Source organism: Ahaetulla prasina, chromosome 1 (genome assembly GCF_028640845.1).
Source record: "Ahaetulla prasina isolate Xishuangbanna chromosome 1, ASM2864084v1, whole genome shotgun sequence".
Taxonomy (NCBI): Eukaryota; Metazoa; Chordata; class Lepidosauria; order Squamata; family Colubridae; genus Ahaetulla; species Ahaetulla prasina.
The window spans coordinates 182,161,681-182,173,312 of NC_080539.1; the positions used below are offsets into that span (position 1 = coordinate 182,161,681).

General features: G+C 40.8%; 1 protein-coding gene across 2 annotated transcripts in view; it reads right to left on the minus strand.

The window, feature by feature from the left end:
* The window catches only part of PTCHD4 (patched domain containing 4), a 78,078-nt gene extending 68,146 nt beyond the window's left edge, over window positions 1-9,932 (minus strand). The window contains exon 1 of one of the 2 annotated variants that reach the window (XM_058183907.1): window positions 9,339-9,932. In XM_058183907.1, coding sequence (XP_058039890.1) covers window positions 9,339-9,887 — 549 coding nt within the window. In that variant the 5' untranslated portion in view covers window positions 9,888-9,932. The remainder of the gene's footprint in view (window positions 1-9,338) is intronic. The other variant, XM_058183917.1, reaches the window with a different exon arrangement.
* Between the last annotated feature and the right edge of the window lie 1,700 nt (window positions 9,933-11,632).

Genomic DNA, 11,632 nt, shown 5'->3' on the forward strand with positions numbered 1-11,632 from the left:
TATGTGATTAAAAGGAAGGAGAGACCTTTCCCCTAGTGTTATTACCTATCTGAAACTGCCCTCGCTTCAGGGGTAAAATCCAGCCAGTTCTATCCAGCTCGGGCAAACCGGTAGCGGTTTGTGGGAGGCTACACCCACCAGTGCAGACATCATAATGTCAATATTTGCAATATTTTAAGCCTCTGTGCATGTACAGAAGGCTTTGCGCATGTGCAGATGACTGCGCGCATGAGCGGAGCAAGCGAGCACAGGGCACACACATTGGCAAACCAATAGGGAAGGTAAGTGAATTTCATTCTGCCTCGCTCCAAGATTTGCATTGAGTATTGATGTTCAGAGAGAAACCGCAATAGATATTCCTGTCTTTAACTTGAAGTGTTTGGCAAGATTCTTTCAGAAAAACAAACTGCAAATGAAAATACTGGAACAATTGAGTTTGGGTCCGTTATGTTTTCATAACAAAATGAAAATCTAGCAAAAAGACTAAGGAACTGCTTGCGTTGGGGCTGGGTGATTTATGCTTTCCCTTTGGACTGTTTGACAGCTAGTTTTGCCCTACCAATAGAAATTGACAAGGTTTATTTTTCATTTGAAGATGAGAAAGCTGTTAATCAGTTTCTTTATTGCAGCATTACCTAGGAGTCTTCTCCAAGTACATTTCCCACAAGAATACTGGAGTATCCTGTTAAGTTGTCATATAATGTCTTCCTTTCTGTTCTTAATCAGACTTCACCATTGTGAATGTAACATTGGATTGTAATAAAGGACTCCTATAAACCAAGCTTTCTCAATCACATCCATTGTAGTTTTCCTCACTGTTGCTCTTTCACAAATACACATACAGACCCTTCCCCCCTCCCCCTCCCTCTCCCTCAAATGATTGTGTTTGGGAAGAAAGCCCCCAAGATCCTGATCAAAATTGTTGGTTCTTCACTGTTCATGGACTTATTTGGAATAGGATCCTTGTCAATTAACAAAATTGAAATATCCCCATCCACTCAACTCACTCAGTAATCCTGCTAAAGAATACCTTTCCTCTGGCGAGATAGGAGTTAGTATGTCCAGACTCTGAGTTGGCAGAGAAGAAAGAAACAGCCTATTTTGTGCAACCAGGTTTGTGAGATCATGCAAAGCATTAAATGTTCAGTCACTGGTTTTATGTCAATATTATTGTGATTTTTATTGGATATCCTGCCTCAGGCACCAATCTCTCTTAGCCCATATCTAATGTCATCCTATTTTATCTATATATCTAACTTCTGAGACAGTTTAGTGAAAATAACTCCATGGTTGAAAGAAGAATATAACTAAGGATTTTCTAGCCCAGATCCATCAACTATATATACTCCACTGATTCTTAATCTCACATCATGCTTCATGTGGTTTGCAAGAATTTAGGAGGAAGAAAATGCTTCCTATTTCAGCTTGTTGCATTAATATTCTGAACTACCTGCACGCATGATAACATCAGAAGCAATAAACTTGATTTGTTTTACAGTCTTCTTTGTAAATTGGCTTTTCATGAGGCACAAAAATGGCAGAGGCCTTTATAGGCATGGATATTTAGTTTCTAGAGCTCTTGCTTTCATGATTACATTTGAGGAAACGGATATCAAAAGCAATAGAAAATACCTTCATATTACAGCTTATGCTACTATAATTTCTTTCTCCTGTAGTTGTCCATCAAAAAAACACTGGTTCTGGTGGCTCCAGGGATCAGATTGGCCTTGATTCTGTGGATCTTCAAAAGACTTAGGCGATTAGTTCTGAGCTCAAGCCTGAGGCCTCACATATGTGAAGAAATCCGTTTCCTGGTTGTACTAATCAATATTTTTATAATTTCTCTTGCTGCTTTGGGCCTTATGTTTTTGTATATGCATATATGTTTTTGCTTGCTTTAATTTCCTATTTGGATAGATAGATAGATAGATAGATAGATAGATAGATAGATAGATAGATAGATAGATAGATAGATAGATAGATAGATAGATAGAGGCAGGCAGGCACACATCTTTAGGAAGACTCATCAGATCATGACTAGATTTCTGTAAGAAGCATTTTAAATTGCTGTGAGATTTAGTGAGTCTGTGTTTCTTTAGTCATTCACTGTTTTCCAATATAGCAGTGATTAGATTGTTGGACTAAGCCGCTCACATAATGGTAGATCCAACGTTTTGGCCCAAAGCACTTTACAGAGTGCTAATATGATAAAAATAGATGTCTTTTAAGGAAGTTCCTCAGTTTGAGAAGCAAGCTAAAATCAAAAAGCAGTACTGTACATAAATAAACATAAAATATGCAACGTTTAAATAGAAGGAAAACATTGATTATAGTTCTAACTTTTCATTTTAAAACTAGCTGTCTCTTGACTAAACTCTGATTAATCCAGGCATTCTGATTTTGGGATGCCAATCTTTCTTCTGGATGAAATAGGAAACAACATTTAATTCCCCCACCCCATAGAACGATGAAATCAAGTTCTGAGAAAATGTATCTGGAATTCTTAAGGCACTACCAGAATCTCAGGGGAAAAAAGAGTCAAGATTCAGTCAGCTAGATTCAAAAATTGCAGAGCTGTACATCAAATTATCTCTGTTTTCAGCAGGCAGCACGATATATCTATTAGACTAGATATACTGAAGTGGCATCTGAAACGGAATACCTATTCAAAAGAGGCAGGACTTGATTGCAAGCTGCTTAGACTGCCATCTTGATGTTTTTTACATCTTTCTCCATGAATACCATCAGAGAAGATTTGTACAACTTATCTACACTTTCAGAAATTTTATTTTAATGTAGGCAACATTTCAAAAAGAATCCTGACGTAAAATCTCATTCAAACTTAACAGACTACAAAACTTTATAGATTTTAGATAGAGAGGCACACAGGCTCCAGAAAAAACTGAAGGACAGTTAGATATATTAATATTAGTATCATTGTGTTATACCTAGGAGCTTCTTCTGGGTAATGGGATAAAGACAAACACATGTTGCATTTACTAGGGAATGTATTAGTTTTTCTAAAACAATAATTAAACATAAATGGAAATGTCAAATTATTTTCTAGGGGCATTAACCTATTTTGTACCCATTGGAATGACTGCAAAGTCTGATCTCCACAATGATTCCTACTCAGGTGAGTGGGATTGTTCAATCCATTTTTCATGCTTATGCTCTTAATTATGGGAAGATTTCCTTTTTATTAATAAACTATCTACTTAATCCTACATTCTTTGCAAGATGCCACCAATTTTCTTGCCACCATCAAGTTTTTATTTTTCTATTATTTTCCTCTGCCTTTGTATCTGATGTCTTGTCAGTTCCTCTACTGATTCCTTCCCTTTCCCTTTCCCTTTCCCTTTCCTCTCCTCCCCTTCCCTTCTGTCTCCTCCCCTTCCTTCACAAAAGGTTCTGAATAGATACCATACTGGCATATTGTGGTTACTGTATTACTGTACTGTATGCTCATTACTGCACACATCACTACATACCAGATAAGCTGTAGCTTCCAAGTGGTCTTTAAGAGAAGTCCCATGTACCTAGACAGGACATTCTCTTTGGAAGAAAATCCTTTTGGCAACCCCCAGATATCTCTTCCTATCCTGAAGGCTATTCCCTTGCACAAAATAGCAGATCTGACCGTGAAGGTCAGGGTGTGTATCAAGGAACATGGCTTTGGAAGTGAAGATGAGTGAACCAAACTTTTCTGTCTTCTTCTAGTCAGAAAGAGAACAACAGAGGTTACCTTGCCAATGCCCCAATAACCTTACCCTCAGCTGGGAAGGAGCAATCAGCCAAAGTGTGTCACTGTCCCAGGGAAGCATTAATTATCTTCAGCAGGTGTAAAAGCACCTAGAGAAGATCTAAACATTTCATATTCTAACATATACCCACAGAGACATTACAGAGACTTGGGGAATTGCACAAGCTTTCCTAATATAAATTGTAAGTTCTTGATACCATTTTTATTCATATACCAAGTTTCTTTTATTCAGTATGATAGCAATTTAACCACAATAAAGATAGACAATTTTTTTTGGTATAGAATTGTTTCCTTAAAAAATACAGGTAGAATAGATAAAATGATTATTTCATTAACTAAAACGATAATATGGCCCTTGATCTATTAAATGAACATGTATCTTGTAAAATGTGATATATTGTCCAAACCTCATACAGCATATTACCTTAGAATTTAGAGGTATAGAGGAAAATAATATACTATTATTTTCAATAGTATAAGAAAATACAGCCATTCTGAAAGCTCGCACTCCAAGTAACCATGTAAAGAGTGTAGCTGAGATACAAAGAGCACAATTACCTGGGGACAGGGGTATGTGTTTCATTTATTTACTCACTTTATACACAAACATCATTCTTTATCCAGTTTCCAGAGTACTGTACTTTATAACTAGAATTTTACTAGCAGATTTCAGTTTAAATCTCAGAAGTGATAAAACTGGAAAGAACAAAAAATATATATGCCCAAAAATTCTGTAAGGAAGACCCATATATAAAATGTCAGCATTAATGAAAATTTTTCACCTCCATTCACCACATATATCACATTACATGACAGGAACAATTGAAAGGGATCTTCCCACTAATGATTACAGCATGCTGGCAGGAGGGGGAGGAAGAGGCGATTTGTATGTCATACTTAGCTAGAGTCATTCGTTGAGATAGAAGTCAGATAAATAAACCAGATAAACCAAATAGTTTAACCATGTTTTGATGAAAATATACTATTATTTTCCTCTGCCTTTGTATCTGATGTCTTGTCAGTTCCTCTACTGATTCCTTCCCTTCTGTCTCCTCCCCTTCCTTCACAAAAGGTTCTGAATAGATACCATACTGGCATATTGTGGTTACTGTATTACTGTACTGTATGCTCATTACTGCACACATCACTACATACCAGATAAGCTGTAGCTTCCAAGTGGTCTTTAGGAGAAGTCCCATGTACCTAGACAGGACATTCTCTTTGGAAGAAAATCCTTTTGGCAACCCCCAGATATCTCTTCCTATCCTGAAGGCTATTCCCTTGCACAAAATAGCAGATCTGACCGTGAAGGTCAGGGTGTGTATCAAGGAACATGGCTTTGGAAGTGAAGATGAGTGAACCAAACTTTTCTGTCTTCTTCTAGTCAGAAAGAGAACAACAGAGGTTACCTTGCCAATGCCCCAATAACCTTACCCTCAGCTGGGAAGGAGCAATCAGCCAAAGTGTGTCACTGTCCCAGGGAAGCATTAATTATCTTCAGCAGGTGTAAAAGCACCTAGAGAAGATCTAAACATTTCATATTCTAACATATACCCACAGAGACATTACAGAGACTTGGGGAATTGCACAAGCTTTCCTAATATAAATTGTAAGTTCTTGATACCATTTTTATTCATATACCAAGTTTCTTTTATTCAGTATGATAGCAATTTAACCACAATAAAGATAGACAAATTTTTTTGGTATAGAATTGTTTCCTTAAAAAATACAGGTAGAATAGATAAAATGATTATTTCATTAACTAAAACGATAATATGGCCCTTGATCTATTAAATGAACATGTATCTTGTAAAATGTGATATATTGTCCAAACCGCATACAGCATATTACCTTAGAATTTAGAGGTATAGAGGAAAATAATATACTATTATTTTCCTCTGCCTTTGTATCTGATGTCTTGTCAGTTCCTCTACTGATTCCTTCCCTTTCCTCTCCTCCCTTCCTTCACAAAAGGTTCTGAATAGATACCATACTGGCATATTGTGGTTACTGTATTACTGTACTGTATGCTCATTACTGCACACATCACTACATACCAGATAAGCTGTAGCTTCCAAGTGGTCTTTAGGAGAAGTCCCATGTACCTAGACAGGACATTCTCTTTGGAAGAAAATCCTTTTGGCAACCCCCAGATATCTCTTCCTATCCTGAAGGCTATTCCCTTGCACAAAATAGCAGATCTGACCGTGAAGGTCAGGGTGTGTATCAAGGAACATGGCTTTGGAAGTGAAGATGAGTGAACCAAACTTTTCTGTCTTCTTCTAGTCAGAAAGAGAACAACAGAGGTTACCTTGCCAATGCCCCAATAACCTTACCTCAGCTGGGAAGGAGCAATCAGCCAAAGTGTGTCACTGTCCCAGGGAAGCATTAATTATCTTCAGCAGGTGTAAAAGCACCTAGAGAAGATCTAAACATTTCATATTCTAACATATACCCACAGAGACATTACAGAGACTTGGGGAATTGCACAAGCTTTCCTAATATAAATTGTAAGTTCTTGATACCATTTTTATTCATATACCAAGTTTCTTTTATTCAGTATGATAGCAATTTAACCACAATAAAGATAGACAATTTTTTGGTATAGAATTGTTTCCTTAAAAAATACAGGTAGAATAGATAAAATGATTATTTCATTAACTAAAACGATAATATGGCCCTTGATCTATTAAATGAACATGTATCTTGTAAAATGTGATATATTGTCCAAACCTCATACAGCATATTACCTTAGAATTTAGAGGTATAGAGGAAAATAATATACTATTATTTTCCTCTGCCTTTGTATCTGATGTCTTGTCAGTTCCTCTACTGATTCCTTCCCTTTCCTCTCCTCCCTTCCTTCACAAAAGGTTCTGAATAGATACCATACTGGCATATTGTGGTTACTGTATTACTGTACTGTATGCCCATTACTGCACACATCACTACATACCAGATAAGCTGTAGCTTCCAAGTGGTCTTTAGGAGAAGTCCCATGTACCTAGACAGGACATTCTCTTTGGAAGAAAATCCTTTTGGCAACCCCCAGATATCTCTTCCTATCCTGAAGGCTATTCCCTTGCACAAAATAGCAGATCTGACCGTGAAGGTCAGGGTGTGTATCAAGGAACATGGCTTTGGAAGTGAAGATGAGTGAACCAAACTTTTCTGTCTTCTTCTAGTCAGAAAGAGAACCATCATTGTTCAGCCATTACTCAATTCTAAGTAGGGATAATTGCATGTTACTATTGTTTATTCCAATCCCCAAGTAAAGTCTTATTTCTAGTTACACAATTCCTTTTCCAGTCACTCGGTATTCCCATCTCTTATAATGAATAATGTATGGGACTTCTGCTTAACTGGATATTTCTAGCTATTACAAGGATAGTGATGTGTGTGGTATGATAATCTAAATATTTCAAACTATCTTGTCCACATTTATGGGTTTTATTTGCAATCCTAATGGTTTCATTTCAAAGGTTGTTAATCTTTCTATTTCATGTCAAAGATTCATTATTTAATGTTCCACATGTTTTGTAAACATTTAATGTGCTTCTGAAAGCTCTTAAACTTCTTCTTATTTGCCAAACTGACATGGATGATTCTCTAAGGATCCAATGGTGACTGAAGTATTGATTTGCTATCATTACTATAGATTAGACACCAAAGCATTTCTGTGAGGCCACATTTCACCAAATGTCACCATTCTTCAGTGACAGAGTTTGCTGGAAGAACAAGGTGTCTCCGTATTATCCAGCCCGAATGCATGCTTATAATCCCGTGGGTTAATTGCACAAGTAATGTCTGTAATCCAAACTCCTAGACTTCATCAGAGGTGCCACCAACTTCAGTCAAACTTTCACCAAAGCCCTCAAAAAATCTTTACATTCCCTCACCATTATCTTCTCACCCAATCAAAAATGAAAAAGTGTGTTCTGCCATATAGATGATGAAATGCTGGAACAGTTCTATGGTTCAGATGCAACTCCTGCAGAATTGGAGTAAAATGTTTCCACCTAGTGGTTGTGTTTCAACTGAAACCTAGCTTTCAATCACTCTTCAAAGATATATAACATAGAAAACTTATATGATAACTTCACTACAGATACTGTTACGAATAATGTAATTCTATTTAATATACTTTTGAGAGACAATTGCTATGTAGTTATAACTACATATAGCTATTATAGCAGTAATCCTAAATGGCATCAATTGGCCAGGATATTTCTGTTCAGGAAAGTCCACAGCTGCATATCAGCTCCATTTCAAAAAGACCACCTAAGCTTCTGATAATATCATTTTCCAGACGCTTGTCCAAAGTATGAATCCAATCATTTAGGAGTCTGTAACCCCCATATATAAACAATCTCCCTATCTAAATAAACCAATTAATGAGACAGGGAATAGGTAATCTTCAGGTGCTTTGGACAAGAAGGCAGGACAAGAAGTAACAGATATGGTAGAAGAGAGAGACCCAACATAGAATTAAGGAGAAATTTCCTGACAGTGAGAGCAATCAATCAGTGGAATGGTTGCCTTCAGAAGTTATAGGTTCTCCCTCACTGGAGGCTTTTAAGAAGAGATTGGACAGCCATTTGATTAAAATGATATAGTATGTCATGCTTGAGCAAGGGGTTGGACTAGAAGACCTCCAAAATCCCTTCCAACTGTTATTCTGTTACATATTGGGTATAGATCAAAAACTGATCAAAACACAAAATATAACATTAACTTCTGGAATCAGGTCATTAAGTAGAAACAGAACCAGTGGAACATCATGCTTACTTTTTTCAATTTAAAGAATCTAGTGAGAAAGATATCTTGACTTTAGAATCTACAACATGATGCTCCAATGTGCCAGTGGTTCTTGGGGCTCAGAAGGTTCTTAACCCTGCCTGATTTTTAAAAAATTCTGTTTGCTGCGCAAAGTATCGGCCTTTGAAATGTCTTTCAGGAAGCAGCCGCTCCAGAGAAATTCTATTGCGCCAGGAGGAAACAGCCATCAAGCATTATTTTTTAAAAAATATTAAAAGAAATAACATCGACTAACTTGCTAACTGGACAGAAATAATTCCACCCCTTGTCATTTTGCTTTCTTCCAACTAAGCTGCACTGGTGGCTCAATCCAAGTTTCAACTCCTAATTCTCACCCTGGACTTGCTGCTCAGCCTTGAGCAGGGAGCTTCTAGAATCACTGCAATTAGCTCATTATTGGTTTGTTGGTTTATTATCCAACATCTGTCAAAAGACTCCCTTCTGGTCTATGTTAAAGATGCTCTCATGCCAAAGGCAGTTTGTGCTGGGAGCAAGAGGTTGCCTTTTTCTACACAACTTCTGCACTCCTAGCCCAGGCTGCTGCTCTTGCTTGTACTGATGACTTCTGAACTGCTCCGTTTCCCTCTTCCAGGCCCCCTCCTCTCCCACAGAATCCCCAGTTAAAATCATGTCCTTGCTATCTCTTATTGTTTAAACAACAACAACAAATACAACATCAATGCTTCTTTTTGCTGTTGAGGACAAGAAATGAAGTGCTGTTTCTTTAATCGGCAAAAGCATGCAATTAAGAGCATACCTTTAATTTAGTGTTGGGATAGCTCACTTGCACCCTGGCAGTTGTCTTATTGGAGAGGGCAGCCTGCCTCAGATCCTCTAGCACTGAAATTATATCATCCAGCACGCATTTCTTATCCTGATTTCTCAACACACACAGATGGGAAAAAGTATAATTATAGCCTTTGTGGTTCACCTTCATTTCCAGCACGGTTCGGTGGATCTGCAGCAGCCCTTCAGCCTGGTGCAAAATATTGCCCCCGGGCTTGGCGAGGAGAATCACCCGGCCATACCTCCCCGGGGTGTGCAAGTCCGAATAGAGATGGCTTTTGGAGCGGTCGAGGGGGAAAAGGCTGTTGGCCAAGCTCCTCTCGATCTTGGCCAAGCTGTGACTCGGGGCCACTAGGAGCTCCAGGTCCATTTCAGGCTGGAAGTGGTTGAGGACGCTGAAGCCGAAGATAATGGTCAGGACTGCGGGCACGGTGAGGAAGAAGACAGGGTGCCGGCTGACGAACAAGCCCAGTTGGTGGCAGAACGACCGGAGCCCTCTGTGGATCACCTGCCGCAGCATCCTCCTCTTCCTCCTCCTCCCGAGCCAGCTTGCGGATGCTCCCGGCCGTCTTCTTCGAAAGCACGGGGGACATCGGGAGCTAAGTGGCCTGACGAGCCCCGCTGCCTGCCTCGGACTTTCGCGCTCCCTCGCTCGCTCGCCCGCTGGCTCTTCCTTCCTCTCCCTCTACTACCCGCTTAAAACACTGCAGCAAGTTGCAGCAAGATGACCAAATATTGATCAATGGGGGGGGGTGAGCGCGTGCGGGGCTACGGGGTGAAGGGGGGGCAGAGGAGGGGGTTCCCTCGGGCTTCCCTCTCCCCCCCTCCCCTTCTCAGCCTTTCAGCCCTGCTTCACTCGCGATCCTCCGGAGGCAGCTCCGGGCTGCTGCGGCGGCGCCAAGGCCCCCTTGTCCTCACCCCCGCTCCTTCCTGGCGCGCTCGTGCAAAGCCCTCCGAAGCGAGGTGGGCGGCGGCATTTCAGGAGTGCAGCGGAGCTCTCGGCTGCTTTGAAGTTTAAGCGCCGGGCGAGCCGGCGAGGCTCCTGGAAGGAGGAGGAGGAAGAGGAGGAGGCTGCGCCTGACCCTGCCTTTCCCTTAAAAAGGAGGCGCGGGAACCCCCTGCCTACCTGAGGGTAGCCCGGCCTCTTTGGCTGTCGGGCGGACGGGAAGCAACCGACCAGGAAGGCGGGAACGGGAAAGAAAGATGAGGCTGCGGCGTAACCCAGCCGGCTCATTGTCTCTCGCGCCCGCCCTTCTTCTGGCGGGAGCAATGCAGCGCCCGAGAGCTGCGGCTCCGGCTCCGGCTCCGGCTCCGGCTCGGCTTCGGAAAGACACCTCCGCCGCCGCCTTCGCCTTCCTTTCTCTCCTGCTTCCTCGCCCGGATGGGGCCTGTGGCTAGCCGAGCGGGTGTCCCCTTCCAGCCGCGCCTTTTGGCCCCGGAAAGAGGTTTAGGCGACGGAGCCGGGGAAGAGAAGAGAGGAAATGGTAAGAAGGGTCAGCCGCTCTCGCCTAAGCTTCGGGCTTGACTACTGTAAGGAGCTGAGGGTGGGACTGCCCTTGATACTGTGCTGAAGTGCTCCTGCTTCTTGCCTTCATGCGCCAGGTACGTGGCCGACGATCTTCTAGGAGAACTGGCTGCCCAGAGGCTTCCAGGTTCAAGGCAGAGCGCTCCTTACTGACTCAGCCAAGAGCTTCCTGTCTCAGCTACCTGCCCACCTCATGCCGGCTGCTGGTCCATCAAAAGATGTGCTCGGGAATCCATCTTTGAAGGCTTTTCAGCAGCTTTGCACCAATGCCCTGAGGCGGACATCACACACACACACACACACACACACCAAGCACCATGCACAAAATCAGACACTAGAATGCAAAATACACCTTTTTTTATGGGACTGCAATATTTCTTTTTCTTTCTTTCTTACTTACTTACTTTCTTTGCCATTTTATTCTTTGGCTGTTTCAGTTTGGAACATTTTTTCCTAATTTTTTTACTATAGGCTATTTCAAGAATTTAAAGACAGCTAATAAAGGACTTTTTACAACAGTAGCATCCTGAGTTGGTCAGAATTAGGTACACTCACACATTCCTACCATCATATCAGGTCTAGACCGAAAAACTGTCACACTGTTTACCAATACATTTACATTTCACAAGGTTAATAGCTTTTAAAACTAGTTTATAAACCAAATGGCTATAAGTATTTCAGAGATTCTCATCTGCCAGATGTCTGTATTCATATTTAGTTTGAACCCCTTTCCTCTAGTT